This window comes from Mauremys reevesii, linkage group 9 (assembly GCF_016161935.1).
Source record: "Mauremys reevesii isolate NIE-2019 linkage group 9, ASM1616193v1, whole genome shotgun sequence".
Lineage (NCBI taxonomy): Eukaryota > Metazoa > Chordata > Testudines > Geoemydidae > Mauremys > Mauremys reevesii.
The window spans coordinates 59,149,011-59,166,286 of record NC_052631.1 but is presented as its reverse complement, the minus strand read 5'-3'; the positions used below and the strand labels follow the sequence as shown (position 1 = coordinate 59,166,286).

The 17,276-nt window shown below is 47.7% G+C and overlaps 1 protein-coding gene across 12 annotated transcripts in view; it reads left to right on the top strand.

Annotated features, from left to right (window-relative positions):
- LOC120372647 (fibrous sheath-interacting protein 2-like) overlaps positions 1-17,276 on the top strand; it is a 62,249-nt gene that overhangs the window by 7,217 nt on the left and 37,756 nt on the right. For 7 of the 12 annotated variants that reach the window (XR_005585091.1, XM_039489928.1, XM_039489925.1 and 4 more), the window contains exons 2-7: positions 2,087-2,212; positions 7,260-7,421; positions 10,461-10,600; positions 10,918-11,155; positions 12,492-12,602; positions 13,292-13,391. Coding sequence is in view for 11 of the 12 variants with exons in the window: in XM_039489928.1 (XP_039345862.1) it covers positions 2,087-2,212; positions 7,260-7,421; positions 10,461-10,600; positions 10,918-11,155; positions 12,492-12,602; positions 13,292-13,391 (877 nt within the window). In the remaining variant the exon portion in view is untranslated. Of the gene's footprint in view, positions 1-2,086; positions 2,213-7,259; positions 7,422-10,460; positions 10,601-10,802; positions 11,156-12,491; positions 12,603-13,291; positions 13,392-17,276 lie in introns of those variants that run through there. The other 5 variants (XM_039489922.1, XM_039489924.1, XM_039489927.1 and 2 more) reach the window with 5 other exon arrangements.

Here is a 17,276-nt window from a genome sequence, read left to right as displayed (position 1 = left end):
TCACTTCCTGCACCGGTAGCTCTAGTTCCTCCATTTTATTGCCTAGGCTTCTCGCATTAGTGTACAAACATCTTAATTTTTGCTGTTTGGCTCCACTGACATTCTTTACCCGATTAGGCACAGACATTCTACTGCCAGTATCACCTATTAGACTGGTATCTACACTACCCTTCCTCCTTATGTCCATTCTCCTACTCACGGCTGTATCCTTTCTTACTTTTTCTTCCCTCTCAATGTTAAATTCCGACTTGGAGATTACCTGGACATCTCCCAACCATCTCCCCCAAATTCCTAGTTTAAAGCTCTCTTAATCAGTTGTGCCAGCCTCCATCCTAGAAGTCTATTTCCCTCCTTACTCAGGTGAAGTCCATCCCGAGAGAACAGTCCTCTGTCCATGAATGCTTCCCAGTGGCCATACATCCCAAAGCCCTCCTTATAGCACCACTGTCTGAGCCATCTGTTGATCGCCATAATCTTGTCACACCTTTGTTGCCCTTCTCTAGGAACAGGCAGAATCCCACTGAAGATCCCCTGAGCCTCAATTTCCTTAAGTGTCTTCCCCAGTCTGGCATAGTCCCCCTTGATACGTTCCAGCGAGAATCTAGCCGTATCATTTGTTCCCACATGAAGGACAATCAGCGGATTCTTTTCCACTCCCATTAGGATCCTTTTCAGCCTCAGGTCCACATCTCGTATCTTAGCACCCAGCAGACATCACACCCTTCTGTTCTCCGGATCAGCTCTAGTTACAGGCCTGTCTATTCTTCTCAGTAAGGAGTCCCCAATCACATAGACCTGCCTTTTCCTGGTGACAGTGCGATTCTCCGGTCTATCCCCTGTTCCCTGTGGCTGCAAGTCCTCTCAATTCCTATTCACCCTTGCAATCCTCTGCAACCCATCCCGTATCCTCCTGGGGCTCATGTTTGGTGTCATCTCCATTGACTCTTCCCCTCTTCCTATAGGACTAGCTGCTCTTCTCTTCTTCCTTGCCCACTCACCTTCAGCGACCACCTGCTCTGCCTCTTCTTCATTTTCCAACTCTGCAAACCTGTTCCTGAGCTCTAATTCTCCTTCACTAGCCCGTCTTTTCCTCTGCCTGGTTCTCTTAGTCACATGCTTCCACCGTCCACTTTCCTCACCCAGCAGTCTCCCCTCAGAATTCTTTGGTCCTGCTTCCATCTGCAAGTCTGAGCTTTTCCCTTCAGCCTCCTCATGTCTTTGCTCCATCATCTGCTTGAACCCCCTTCTAAACTCGACCAGAGTTTCCACCTGCATCTCCAGTCCTCGTATCTTTTCTTCCATCAGCTTTATCAGGCAGCACTTCATGCATACGAAACTCTTTTCAGGTACCCCCTCCAGGATCATGTACATGCTGCAGCTTCCACATCCAGTCATCCTCATTGTGTCTTTCACAGCTGCCTCTGTATCGGTCATTGCCTTCCCACCTAAAACCTGTTAATCCAGGAAACACAAACCAAAGCAAACCACCACCACCTACAGCAAAACAAATCTCCAACAGGCACCAGAACACCAGCAGAACACCACCCCCTCCCTTCACTAGCTTGTCGATTCCTCTGCCTAGGTCTCTTAGTCTCCCCCGCAAACTCCCCCTGTAAACTCCCACTGAAACTCCCATTTACAGCTCTGTTTGCTGGCTCCTGTGCCACTGCAGCTGTCTATGCCGCTGTCTGACTGGCTGGCTACCTTCATAGGACCCCTAAGCAGAGAAGCCCCACACCCTAATCAGGGCTCAGCTTCTCTCCTAACACACTGCCCCTACCAGCCTCCACACATATAACTACAAAATACAATACACAAAATACAAAAACCTTCTCCTCCAACAGAACTCCCACTGAAACTCCCCTGTTTACAGCTCTGTTTGCTGGCTCCTGTGCCGCTGCAGCTGTCTATGAGTACAGTCAGGTACAGAGACATCAGAATTATCTCAACAGCACCTGCAAATTCTGGTCTCAGAACCAGAGACCAGCTTTAAATATCTCACCCTCAGAACACCGTGTCCTTTGTTTTCTTCTAAAAATTGTTTGGCTTCTTAAACTGAAATCCCATTAATTTATTCTTTTTCTAGGTTAGAAACAGAAAACGATCACCAGCTTTAGCACCCAATCGGCTCCTGGATATTCCACTTGGGGCCAAGCTGCCTTTGCTACCAGGCTCCAGTACGCTGTTCTGTTCCACCCATTTGGGCAAACAGGTAAAAAATTAGCAATAGAAAGTGGCAAAATATCTCATTTTCTTTATTCCTCACTCCTGCCACTACATAGGTAGAGTATGCCGGAGAATAACAGAAGCTTTTATTATCCTCATTTGTATAATTAATCTGTATGCTACAACATGCTACATAATTTGAAGTAAAGCACTTAAACCAAGTGATCAGTGTCAGGGGCGGCTCTAGGCACCAGCAAAGCAAGCACCTGCTTGGGGCAGCCCATTTGAAGGAGCGGCATGGGAGCTGAGAACCAACACGGGTCTCTGGGAGCTGTAGTTCCTTGGTTAGCTCCCTGCCTATAAAGCCAGCCCTGGAGCAGGGAAAGAACTACATTTCCCAGCATTCCCTTGGCCACTACCAACTGGAAAGGAAGGAGGGGGACCTCATGCAGCAGCGTGCTGTGAATGGTAGGGAGACCATATTTTAACATTCAAAAAAGAGGACACTCCAGGTGGAGGGAAACCCCACCCTGCCACCAGCCACTCCCTCCGACTGCCCCCCACAGAAACCCCAACCCACCAAACCCCCCCCCCCGCTCCCTGATCACCCCCTCCCGGGACCCCTGCCCCTAACTGCCCCCAGGACCCCACCCCCTATCTAAGCGTCGCTGGTCCTTGTCCCCTGATTGCCCCTTCCCGGGACCCCTGCCCCTAACTGCCCCCCTGGACTCCACCCCTATCTAAGCCTCCTTTCTCCTTGTCCCCAGACTGCCCCCTCCCACGACCCCTGCCCCTAACTGCCCCCAGGACCCCACCCCTACCTGTCTCCTGACACACCCCTGGGACTCCCATGCCTATCCAACCGCTGCCTGTCCCCTGACTGCTCCCCTGCACCCCTGACCCATCTAACCCTCCCTTCTCCCTGCCGCTGACTGCCCCCAAACCTCCGCCCCATTCAACCCCCTCTGCTCCCTGTACCTTGACTTCCCCCCGCCCCGGAACTCCCTACCCCTTCTCCAACCCTCAGCCCCCTTACCGTGCCACTCAGACCAGCGTGTCTGGCTCCGCGCAGCTCCAGACATGCTGCTGCATACATCCTGCTGTGCTCCCCCACCCCAGCACCTGCCTTCCTGATTTGAACACCTCAAAATGGCAGCGATGCATTCAGAATATGAGAGCAGGCCTGCCCATGCCCACCAAGGACTTGGAGAGGCTTGGTGTCCCAAAAGGGGGTCCAGATTCCAGTGGAAAACCACCATGCTCTATATCAAGAATAAGCAGGGGACACCAGGTTGCATTTCTTATGCTGGGAAGCTCTGCATACATGAGAATGGGTTTTGTCCCAAAAGCAGGGCTCTACCAAATTCATGGCCATGAAAAATGCATCACAGACTGTGAAATCTGGTCTCCCCCATGAAATCTATATAGTATAGGGTAAAATTACACAAAAGACCAGATTTCACAGGGGAGACCAGCGTTTCTCAAACTGTGGGTCCCAACGCAAAAGAGAGTCATGGGGAGTTGGGGGGGGGGGTTATTGTTGGGGGTTGCAGTATTGCCACCCTTACTTCTGTGCTGCCTTCAGAACTGGGCGGCTAGAGAGCGGTGGCTGCTGGCCAGATGCCCAGCTCTGAAGGCGGCGCCCCACCAGCAGCAGCGCAGAAGTAAAGGTGGCAATACCATACCATGCCACCCTTACTTCTGCACTCCTGCCTTCAGAGTTGGGTCAGGAGCCCTACAGTTACAACATGGTGAAATTTCAGATTTAAATTTCTGAAATCATGAAATTTATATATAAAATCCTATGACTTGAAATTGACCAAAATGGACCGTGAATTTAATAGGGCTCTACCCATAAGGTATTCTGGGTCACCACTTGGACCAAGGACAGAGGACAGCCACAGACAGAGTCAGTTGCTAATAGACCCTACCATGAGTGGTCTCTGGAACACAATGTGGTGAGTCTACTGTTGGGTGGGACACAGGAGGTGGATCTCGTCACTAACTTACGCAAGAAGCTATCAGTCTGTCAGAGGAGGGAGGCTCCGCATGCCTTTCCCCACCAATATTTCTTAGAGGAAAGGTGCGGTAAGGGTTCAGTGGCTCTACCAGATCAGTTCTGGCTCCACCCTGCTACCAATGAGGTTGGGCGATTCCATCAGACTCCCAGGTTGTTCACAGACCCAAGACACTTTGCTCTATCCCAACCCAGGAAACTTCTCCCTGTCAGCCTGTTTCCTGACAGGGCAGAGGCCTGGGGTTCCTAAACAGGTGCTGAAAACCCTAGACTGCATTCTAATGGGAGGACCCACAAAAGGGTTGCAGCATGGTGCACTCAGGCACTTGTGAGCCCCTTTGAATTTCCCTGACAAAGCACTGCTTGACTACCTTCTTCATCCATCTGTGTCTGGTCTAACGATAAATCCCATCCATGGTTCCACTCCGCAGATCTGTTCGCCACACATCTGAGTGCTAACACCAAAGGGTCAAAGCTGAGTGCCTACATTTAGGCTCCCAAATCTATATTTGAATTAGTGGCATAATTGTAAGAGGCAATTATGTAAGAGGCACCTACAACTTGATTTCAGAGAGGCTCCTGTGTCTTGTCCAGCACCACTTACTCTGATTAGATAATGACTGACTCATTTGAATTGTAGCCATTAAAGCTGATTCCAGTGCTTTGCCAGATTGCCTTTGGTGTGCACTGTGTTTCTGTAGCTTCTTATCCGCTTGCTCTGTTTCTGGTTCCCTGGTTCCCCAGAACACCCATCTTCCTCAGGGCTTTGAACTGCTTAGTTGACACCACAACTGTGTTAGCAGCAGCTCTCTGAGACAAGGTAAGTTTTCAGCTTTCGTGTTTTGCATGTGCCAATTACCTCAGCACACTGTGGAGGTTGTAGAGTCCTCAGAGGGCCAGGCTGCCCAACGGTTAGCACACCTCTTTTCCAGTCTCTCGTCTCCTGGCAGGAAGAGCCTTCAGTGAGTTCCTATCTCTTAATGTAGCTTATCCTCGCCTCAGGTTATCAATGTCCCTCTCTCTCCTTACTACAGGGGGAGATGGGGTGGAAATGAGGCTAATGCCCCTCCTCGGCTCCAACAAAAGCAGCTGGTAGGGGAGCCCAGGCCCTCCCCCTCCACCGGCTCCAACCCAGGGCCCACAAGAAACAACAATGTTAGGCACTCAGGAGTGCTCCCCGAGTTGCCTCTCTGGGTCACAACCTACCATCCATCTCCCCTAAAGCCTCCGAGTCCTATAAATAGCAAAAGAAAAGATGACTAACCCTTCAGCCCCATCCAGGCTCAGCAGGTAGTCTTCTTCCTCACCATGAGCCTTCTTCGGCATTCAGGAGCCCTCAGGGCAGATCTGTCTTCCTCCCCAGCCTTCCCCTTCTGGACTGATTGGCACTGGCTCCCTTTTAAGTTGCCTGTCCAACTGGAGCATGCAGGTCCACCTGGGTCCAGTAGAGTCCTTTACCCCTTTGGGCCAGGGTGGGATTTGTACACCTGATCACTAGGTGGGTCATTGGCCTGGTCACCCTCACACAGAAACTGCCTTTCTACACTTGTGACTCATCTTCTTGTCTGGATTTGACGCATTCAGGATTCAAGAGTCCTTTGTAGGATCACTGGAGCATCTTGCTACCTTGGAGACATTTCGCCAAGCTCTCTGGATGAGGCCAGAACACCAAAAAGCTGCTGAGAACTCTAACCAAGACTCTGTTTACCTAGTCCATGGTAGTGAAAAAATACCTTCACTTTCTTTCAGGAGTATACTCTGAAAATGGCTTAAAGGTTATTTACTCTTTAAAGACTGTCTTCAAATATATTGCCACAAGTTTGAGAAGGAATCGGAATTTGCATACGTTAGGTCCTAAGCCAGCCTGTACATAATGTAGGAGCCTAGAGTAATTAAGAGACTACTGCTCCCATGGGGAACTGATTGACCCTTTGAGCCAATGTATGGCTTTATTCTCCAGATTACTGTTGCACAGCATTTACTGGAATTAATTTATATGGTGAGGTGAATCCTCCTCCAGAAACTGGTCCCTTTACTCTTTTATGTGTCTTGACATTTTACAACTTATTGTATGTATTTGTATTTTGGAGCAATATATACAAACTAAAAAAGAAAATCTGAATTGTTCTGCCTGTAGTTTTTCTGAAATTTGGCTATAGTTTTTTTTTTATTAATTCAAAATACTTGAATAAAATCTTAGGATCTGGTTTTCAAACCAGGCTTCCATTTTTGCAGGGGCAATCTTGCACTTACAACGCATGGCAGCCACAATTTGCAACTGCAAAGGACTTCCAGAGAAAGACATGAATATATTGCATATACCACACTCAGGCACAATTCACTACAAGTGCAAATTGTGTCCACAGAAGTAAATTTTAGTAGAGCAACTAAAATTCTCTATAAATCAGGGCTGCCCAGAGGGGGGGGCAAGAGGGGCAATTTGCCCCAGGCCCCGAGCCCCACAGGGGCCCCCACCAGAGTTTTTCGGGGCCCCTGGAGCGGGGTCCCTCACTCGCTCCGGGGGGCCCGGAAAACTCTTGCGGGGCCGGGCACAGGAGCTTCTTCGCTCCCGGTCTTTGCCGGCGGGGGGTCCTTCCGCTCCGGGGCGGAAGGACCCCCCGCTGGCGAATTACCGCCGAAGACGGAGCGGGACCCACCGTCGAAGTTCAGCTCGGTCTTCGGCGGTAATTCGGCGGCGGGGGGTCCCCCCCGCGGGTCTTCGGGACACTTTGGCGGCGGGTCCCGGAATGGAAGGGCCCCCCGCCGCCGAAGACCCTGGGCCCCCGGAATCCTCTGGGCGGCCCTGCTATAAATATCTGAAATAATTAGTCTTTTCAGTACAGCAACCAATAGAACAGTTACTCAAAAGCTGAGTTTAGACAAGTTTATCTTTCACTTTAAGAGTACCACAAGTAGATTAATTTTTTGTTTGGGTAAAATTCATACTAGTGTAATTCTGCTGAAATCAGAAATTAATCTAACCCGACGATGTTTTAAAATTTTGGCCTGGATGTATAAAGAATAGTGGAATGTCTCTCTTCTACAGACAGCTGATATTTTGTTAATATTTTTGCAGCTTTATCAACCTTCTAGTGGTTTCGATCTTGGTGATCCTTTCTGTCAAATAATGACAATGAAATATACGAGTCTTCATAATCCTCATTTGCGTTCCTACTACAAGCGCACAGACAGTCTACGGAGATTTAAAAGAGGAGGCTATGTCACCAATGAGAACAAAGTAGGTTAAAAATCACATGATGTTAATAATGGGGGGGGGACGGGTGTTCACAAACACTTAGTGTTGGCCTGACTCTGCTCCCCTAGAAGCCAATGGGGTCTTTGTCATTGACTTCAATGGGAACAAAAGTTTGGCCAAGAGTGAGAGCTTTTTACATTTACACCCATCATATTTTATAGCTTATTTTGCCTTCACAGAAAACTCCTGTAGGAGGCAACATATGGCCATGCAGGCATCACTCCAGACATCCAGCTGGCACAAGGCAGGTTGCCTACAATGAGCCAACACAAGACATGGCAACAGCATGTGACTGCTTCTCTCAGAAGGAGCAGCACGCACACCCTAGCCATTGCTGACTAGCACTCACTACTGATGGCCAGCTGGATATTGGATATGCTTCTTTTTCTGCTGGGGTGTTAGGTAAGGGTCAGCATGTGCCTCTCCTATCACCGGCACGAGAGCTGTGGACAGCTTATGTCTGGTTGCTTGTGCAGGGAAAGGAATACGGTCCACTAATTTTGGGTGCCCAAACTGATACTCCTAGGATCTGATTCTTCAGAGTACTTAGCATTATAACACTTTATGTTCAAAGCCCAGCTCCCAGTGACTTTGGCTGTAGCTGTGAGCATTCAGCACTTCTGTAAATCAGTCCCCAGGGTCTCAAGTTGGTCATCCAGAAAATGAGGAACAGCCAGTAGACCACTTGTGAAAAGTTTGGGTTAAGTGACTTACCCAGAATCACACAGGAACTCTGTGGCAGAAGGAAGAACAGAATCCAATTCTCCATTCATCTGCCTTAACCATGGGATCATCCTTTCTTCTTCCCACAGTCCCCTGCCTCGTTCACTACACACCTTCCAACTTCTGTTACAAATGAAGCAGGCAACAGCCTCCTTCACTACACAACCCTGAGCAAGTGCAGCTGAGGCACTGCCATGATGCAGGGGTTGTGTGGGAAAAACAGTATGTGATCAAGTAGTTAAAGACTTTATCATGATGCTTACACAGAAGGGAGCAAAATTAAGGTTGCACAGGAAATGCTAATTCTGGTGTTCTGGGCATTTGCTAACTTTTGAACAGGTATGTCATCAACAATCAGCATCCAACCAACTAACAGAACTGCTTACAAATTAACAGGAGAAGAATGGTGATATCACAATGACCTAGCTTATGAATGACCTAGTTTACAAATGACCCAAGCTACTGAGTTGGCCCTGAGTATCATCATAAAAATTAAATACAACATTCATTAATAATTTTGCTTAATTACAACCAACTTCCTTGAAATGTATTTTTTCCTAACAGTGGGTGTGATGATGTGTGCGATGGGTGTGAATTTTTGGCTGTCTAGCGACTGTCATTCTAGGCTGTGGTAGGTAGAGCGGCACCAGGAAAGTTATAATCTCAACAACAACAAAATCTGAAAAGGAATCATTTTAGTCTGTTTTAACTCAAACTAATTAACAGATTTACTTGTATTTCCTCCAAAATTCTCCCAAACATACAAGATGGTCTGTCTGTGAGTAGCGGTTGGCCAGTAACACTGCATTCTTCATGCAAGACAAGGCGGTGGAATCCCTGCTTTAAATCTAAACTCAACCTTAACTGTCAAGCCACCATCGCCCCTCCAGGAGGGTTGGACTGTAGCTGGGCCTTTATAGGCATGCAGAGAGAGACTGGGGGTGGGAAGGAAGGGTGCAGGGAGCCTCTTGCTCTCCAGTGCAGGGTCCAGGCAGAACTCTAAACTATTTGACATCAGAGGCTGGGAGAACAGCCAGTGTGGCCACAGGAAGTGCTGTCTCCCAAGTGGGCAGAGAGGCCAGGCTCCTGCCTCCTCTGGTCACAGGCCTTTCCCTTTAGAAAACTTAGTACTGGGGTTCACTCTGCCTCCAGCACCCACTGGGCATGCTGCCTGCATCTGTGTGGGCAGCCAGAATGCCTAAGGCCATTTGTTCTCCTCAGTTACAGCATCAGTCCTGTCACATTTCTTGGGGCATCAGGACTGTGAGTCACCTTTTACCTCCAGCCGCAGCAAGACAGGGCCTGGCTGGAGCTAATGCGCGTGCCAGCTCCCTGACATTCCAGTCTGTCAGCACCTCTAGCTATCTCCTCAGACGCTCTGCCAGCCTATACTTCACCATGCAAGTTACCCGCAGGTGCACGCCTGTCCTCAGCCCTCTTGAAGAGCGCTCCGCTGCAGTACTCAGCCCCAGCACTGGACACTTGCAGAAGTTACCACCTCTGCTGTCTCCAGAGGCAGAACATACGCCAGCCTGCTTGACTCAGATGAGGGTGCACACTTTAGTTTTAATATACTGCACTGAAATCAGCTTATAGGAAAATCATGAGTAAAGTTATTAATAAAGAACAGAGATTTACATGATACCGAGTGAAGACAGCAGAAACAGAATTGGTTACAAATAAAACAAAAGTAGAAGATGCTTCTAAGAGACTGAACTTAACTTTAGCAAATGACAATCCTTTGCAAGGGCACTGGAACCTTTGTAGTGGGGCCAGAGGCGACGCGTGGAGGGGCATGCAGGATCATGTGCCCCTCCCCCCAAAATTTCTTGCTTGGTTTGTACTGAGCACGCTCAGTAACTTCTGCTGAAGCCACTGCCCTTACTCTGCCCCCACACTATTGGCAGGTACAGGTTGTCTCTTTGGGTGGGGGGCAAACTTGCATGTTTCTTTTCTCAAAAAGTAGGGGGCCATGGCCCCCTGCCCCTCCCCCCAGTTCTGGCACCAGTGGTCCTTTTTTTCTCATCCTCAAAGTCCATTTAAAGAGTTTGCTTATTTTCAGTTCGGTCAGGATCTGGGGCCTGGCTGGCTACAGGTCTGGTTGCTTATTCCCGAAGTGGAGGAGACTGTGAGACTGCAGTGGCTAGGAACTGCAGAAGAGTCCCTCCTCACTCTATCATTTCAGGGGTGAAATGGAGGGTTTGGCCGTCAGCAAAGTGCTTGTCTGAGAACTCAACACACAGATTGGTGAAGGCGTTCCTGGCAAATAAAGCCCTTAAATCCATTCTCAATTTTCAGAAAACACTTGAAAAACAAGTGACAAAACGACAAGAACCCAGTCTGCTTCCAGAAGGAGGTGACACCTGCCACTTTGGGGAGTGGCTGCTACGAGAAGAAAGTCCAAATTTACACGACCCAGAGGGGCAGATGAGGAACAGGTACAGGACACAAAATAAATTTATAATTTACTGACTTGGGAGCATCTTTGGGGGGCCTGCACAGAGCTCCTAGCAGGATGGGGCCTTATTTTTACCTATACTGAGTGTAAATGATGAAATACCTCATTCTAATTTAGATTTGTTTATTAATTGGGCATGAATTGTGTTAGGAACTTTGTGAAGTCAGTTCTAAATTTTTCAGGTGGCTTAAGCAAGCAGAAACCCAGGCAAAGAAGATGGCTGGAGCTGAGCAGAAAATTGACTGGGAGAGATCATCACAACTGATTCTAACCAGTTATTTATGCTTTTCTTAAAAGAGATTTAGACATGATTAATAAGGAATTGGAAAAAATCAAGGCCACTGGAGAAGAAAACGGACATCTTCAATGGGCTGAGGAAGAGAAAAAGCAACATGGCCAAAACAAAAAGAAACAACTTAATCTTCGTAAAAAAATGGAGGAGGTTAGAAACAAGACACTGAAAGACACAAGACAAATATATATACTTACACCACACCTTAACGAGACAACTGACAAATATTTAAAGTTATTAGCAGTGAGTGAGTTTTCTGGCAAGCCCATGAGGAATTTTAAAGAGTTAATTAATATGGCCCCAATCTTGCAAACACTTATGCATGTTGTGCTTAACTTCAAGCATGTGCGCAGTTCTATTGATTTTAATAGGACTGCATACAGGCTTAGTGTTAAACACATGCATAAGTGTTTTGGATATATATTGGAAGAAAAAAAATGTACATTTTTAAGTCAGTTAGGCAGGGTTACACATTAATATTTTAAGGCTCAAATTTCCAGACACTGCCTCCATGTTTTGTGCCAGCTTTTTACAGTCACAAATCCTACCACTTAGACAGTTCTGCCCTTGGGATGAAATCCTGGCTCCACTGAAGTCAATGGCAAAACTCCTATTGAATCAGTGAAGTCAGGGTTTCGCCCCTTATTTGCATTCACAATCAGGTATTTGAGAGACAAGGTGGGTGAGGTAATATCTTTTATTGGACCAACTTCTGCTGGTGAAAGAGACAAGTTTTCAGGCTTACACAGAGCTCTTCCTCTGTGTATGCTCAAAACTTGTCTCTTTCACCAACAGAAAATAAAAGATATTCCCTCACCCACCTTGTCTCTCCAATATCCTGGGACCAGCACAGCTACAATTACACTGCAAACAATCAGGTAGTTAGCAGTCTTAGTAGTGGGATTTGTGCCAATGGTTATTTGTAGGGGCCAAACAAATAAAAGTGGAATTTTTCTGGATGCAAAATTGTACTTGTAAGAAGGGAGACCAGCTGAGAGCTGGCTGAAAATTGAGCCCTAAATGCATGGCACTGGAATTGTAACATTAAAGAGTGGTGTACACAGGGACACATTGAACACGTCACTTTGAAAGTCAGTGATTCCAACAGGGTGCTGATGGCTGAAACCGTGAGAGTAATTAGCCGTGGGAACAACTTACCAAGAGTTGTGGTGGACTCTCCAGCACTGACAATTTTTCAATCAAGATTGGATGATTTTCTAAAAGATCTGCTCCAGGAATTATTTGGGGGATGTTCTGTGGTCTGTGTTGTACAGGAGGGTAGTCTCTTCTGGCCTTGGAATTATAGATTTATGAATGGTCCAGAAGAATACTTGTCATTCTGCTATCCAGCAGGCCAACTGTCAATCAAACATTAAAACTGAGTAGAATTTTATAACTTGGAAAAATAATTTTGTAGATACCAAATTTTTTGAATTTGGCCCAATATGTTTAGAATGTACCAATATGAAAATCTTTAAATGAAGCAATAGAAAATGTGCTATGTGTGCCAGACACACTTAGTAAAACACACTTATAATTATCACCTTCTGGTACAGCATGGCAAATTTATGATCTTTAGGCATGGAAAAAAAAAGAAATGTTACTTCTGCTGAAAATTGGAGATGATGTTAAACGAGAATCGAGAACTGAACATCTACGAAGGAAAAGCAGAGAAGAGAAAGCTAAAAAGGTATATTAAAATACTATCTCTTTTAAAACTCACAGAACAAGGACACTAGGCCAAGATCCCCAAAGATACTTAGATGCCTACCTCCCATCAAAATTACTGAGAGTTAGGCATTAGTCAGGGATTGGTCCTGCTTTGAGCAGGTGGTTGGACTAGCTGACCTCCTGAGGTCCCTTCCAACCCTGATATTCTATGATTTAAATGCCTTTGGAAATCAGGCCTCTGATGATTACGATCAAAAAGAGCAATATATAGATAAGGGTTATCATTAATGCTATCCAGTATAGAAAGCCCTCCTAGAATCTGACCATAGTTGTGAATTTTGAGCTTCGTGGGTGTGACACACGGCTCCTCTAGAAACAGTTTGAATTGCTTGTTCTGGTTGCATTTTTGAAAGAAGAGAAGGAAAGACAGTTAGGTAAAAGTTTGGGTGCAAATGGGTGCAAAGCCATTTTAATATATAAAATTGTTTTTGGGGGAAGAAACACAGATGGGAGTCAAAGAGATGATGTAAATATGTGGACAGTTATATATGTATGATGACATCAAATAATATCTAATAAAATTAGAAGATATAAACATTTTAACAAAACATCTATCAAAATATCACTGCATCTAAAAAAATTATTTTGCTCTGTGCAATGGAAATCTTGTGCTAAACAGCACTTTCACATTCTTTTTAAATACTCTAGAAACAAGCAAAGCTAGAGAAAAAAATGGCATTCCACCTGAGAAAACTGCATGAGGATGGTTATCAAAGTGAAGAATCTGAAAATCCTGAAAAGGGCCAGGGTAAGCCATTATCCGAAGACTAAGAGATTACAAAACAAGGGCTATACACATAAAATAATCTGTACAGAATCTGTAACTGCCTCCTGCCTTGTCCCCAGGGTCTGCAAATACACTTACTATTAATTCCAGAATGTCCCCTTCTCATGCATCTTAACCACTCCTCTGCCAAAACTCAGTCATGCCTTCACCTCCTCTTGTCTTGCTCCTCAATTACCAGACTTCACCTTGCCACCAGCCTTGTTTCTTCACAGCAGGGAATAGAACGCTCACCCCGCAAGCTGCCCCCACAACAGGGGCGGCTCCAGGCACCAGCACGCCAAGCGCGCGCCTGGGGCGGCAAGCCACAGGGGGCGCTCTGCCGGTCGCCGCGAGGGCGGCAGGCAGGTTGCCTTCGGCGGCATGCCTGCGGAGGGTCCGCTGGTCCTGCAGCTTCAGCGGATCTCCTGCAGGTGTGCCGCTGAATCCGCAGGACCGGGGACCTCCCGCAGGCAAGCTGCCGAAGGCAGCCTGCCTGCTGTGCTTGGGGCGGCAAAATGCCTAGAGCCGCCCCTGCCCCACAATCAGGAATTGAGTTTCCTAATTGACTACCAGATCTTTTTCAGACATCTTCTCAAAACACAGCTCTTCTCTCTGGCGTGTGAGTTCTGTTTTCATCTTACAATCACAAATTTAATTATACATAATAATTGTAATAATATACTATCATGCCATTGCACTGTGTAACACCGACAGACCCCAGTTGTTGGCAGGCGAGATCAAATCTGGGGTCTCTGGAGCTTAGTGCATGAGCCTCTACAGCTAAAAGGCAACTGCCTGTTAGCTAAGGCTGTAGAGCAGGCTCATAATCTCTCCCCCTCACTCTCTGGGTACGTCTACACTACGGGACTATTCCGAATTTGCATAAACCGGTTTTGTAAAACAGATTTTATAAAATCGAGTGCGCGCGGCCACACTAAACACATTAAATCGGTGGTGTGCGTCCATGGTCCGAGGCTAGCATCGATTTCTGGAGCGTTGCACTGTGGGTAGCTATCCCGTAGCTATCCCATAGTTCCCGCAGCCTCCCCCGCCCCTTGGCATTTCCGGGTTGAGATCCCAGTGCCTGATGGGGCAAAAATCATTGTCGCGGGTGGTTCTGGGTACAGCCTCACCCCTCCCTCCCTCCCTGACAGCGGCAGACAACCGTTTCGCGCCTTTTTTGCTTTGCTTGGTGAACCATGCAGACGCCATAGCACAGCAAGCATGGACCCTGCTCTGCTCCATACCGCAATCGTGGATGTTTTAAACACCTCGCGCACTCTCGTGCAGTATATGCTGAACCAGGACCTTCGAACCGAGGCGAGTAAGAGGCGGATACGGCAGCGCGGCGATGACAGTGATGAGGACGTGGACACAGAATTCTCTCAAACCGCGGGCCCCTGCGCTTTGGAGATCCTGATGGTAATGGGGCAGATTCTATCCATTGAACGCCGATTTTGGGCCCGGGAAACAAGCACTGACTGGTGGGACCGCATTGTGTTGCAGGTGTGGGACGATTCCCAGTGGCTGCGAAACTTTCGCATGCGTAAGGGCACTTTCATGGAACTTTGTGACTTGCTTGCCCCTGCCCTGAAACGCCATAATACCAAGATGAGAGCAGCCCTCACAGTAGAGAAGCGAGTGGCGATAGCCCTGTGGAAGCTTGCAACGCCAGACAGCTACCGGTCAGTCGGGAATCAATTTGGAGTTGGAAAATCTACTGTGGGGGCTGCTGTGATGCAAGTAGCCAAAGCAATCACTAAGCTGCTGCTACAAAAGGTTGTGACTCTGGGAAACGTGCAGGCCATAGTGGATGGCTTTGCTGCAATGGGATTCCCTAACTGTGGGGGGGCGATAGATGGAACCCATATCCCTATCTTGGCACCGCAGCACCAGGGCACCCAGTACGTAAACCGGAAGGGGTACTTTTCAATGGTGCTGCAAGCACTGGTGGATCACAAGGACGTTTCACAAACATCCACGTGGGATGGCCAGGAGGGTTCATGACGCTCGCGTATTCAGAAGCACTACTCTGTTTAAACGGCTGCAGCAAGGGACTTACTTCCCAGACCAGAAAATAACAGTTGGGGATGTTGAAATGCCTGTCGTTATCCTGGGGGACCCAGCCTACCCCTTGATGCCATGGCTCATGAAGCCATACACAGGCAGCCTGGACAGTGGTCAGGATCTGTTCAATTACAGGCTGAGCAAGTGCAGAATGGTGGTGGAATGTGCATTTGGCCGTTTAAAGGCTCGCTGGCGCACATTACTGACTCGCTCAGACCTCAGCCAAACCAATGTCCCCTATGTTATTGCTGCTTGCTGTATTCTCCATAATCTCTGTGAGAGTAAGGGGGAGACCTTTATGGCGGGGTGGGAGGCTGAAGCAAATCACCTGGCCGCTGATTACGCGCAGCCAGACACCAGGGAGATTAGAAGAGCACACCAGGAAGCGGTGCGCATCAGAGAAGCTTTGAAAACGAGCTTCATCAATGGCCAGGGTACAGTGTGACTGCTGTGTTTGTTGATGAACACCCAACCCCCTTGATTGACTCAGTCCCTGTAAGCAACTCCCCCTCCCCCTTCGAGTACAGCTTACTTATGCAAATAAAGTCACTTATATTTAAAAGCATGAATTCTTTATTGATTCATTATAAAAAGAGGGAGAGAAGTAAGGGTGTGCTTTGGGAGGAGGAAAGGAGGGATGGAGAAGGCCATTAAAAAAAATTCAGAGTAACGGCATCCTTCTGGTTGGGCTGTCCACAGGGGTGGAGTGGGCGGGTGCACGGAGCCTCCCCCCACGCGTTCTTACACGTCTGGGTGAGGAGGCTAAGGAACATGGTGAGGGGGGAGGGTGGTTATACAGGGGCTGCAGCGGCACTCTGTGATCCTGCTGCCGTTCCTGAAGCTCCACAAGACGCCGGAGCCTGTCAGTTTGATCACGCAGCAGCCCCAGAGTTGCATCCCGCCACCGCTGATCTTCCTGCCGCCACCGCTGATTTTCCTGCCGGTCTTCCTGTCGCCACCTCTCATCTCGGTTGTCCCTCCTGTCCTCACGTTCACTGGCCTCTTTCCTGTAATTTGAAACCACGTCCTTCCATTCATTCAGATGAGCTCTTTCATTGCGTGTAACTTCCATAATATCCGAGAACATCTCATCTCGCGTCTTCTTTTTCCTCCGCCTTATCTGTGCTAGCCTTTGGGATGGAGGAGGGATGGTTGAAAAATTTGCAGCTGCATGAGGGAGATAAATATTTAGAAAGATACATTTTACAGAACAATGGTTATACTGTTTCACAGTGAACATCACTATTCACCTAGCACATGTGATTTCCCTACAAGGTCGCATTTTTCATCTTAATAGTGACCGCTTGCAGCTCTGGGTTTACAGATCTCACAGACACATCAGGTCCAGGCATCAGAATTCAGCTTGCATGCGGCCATGGTAAGCCACTGTCTCAGTGATTTACCCCTCCCAACGCATGGCTAATACCACGCTAGCTCCCTGCTAATCAACAACCTTCCCCTCCCCACCCACCGGTGACCAAACAGAAAAGATCATCGGCATTTCACTCCTCCTCCCCGCTCGCTACGTGCAGGAAAGTGTCTTTTTTAAGCTGCTGCATTCCACGAAACCAGTAGAAAAATGGCCACCCCCCTTACTTAAATTCCTGATTTTTAACCAGGTTATCCTGAACGATATCACTTTGCTGAGGATAACAGAACAAGATAAAGAGCGGATGCTTCTTGAATGCCAGCAGTCCCGGGACCATACGCTGCGATGCTTTGCCACGCAATGATACCTGATTACTTGCTACATGCATGGCATGGTAAAGTGTCCTACCATGGTGGGCGGAACAAGGATGC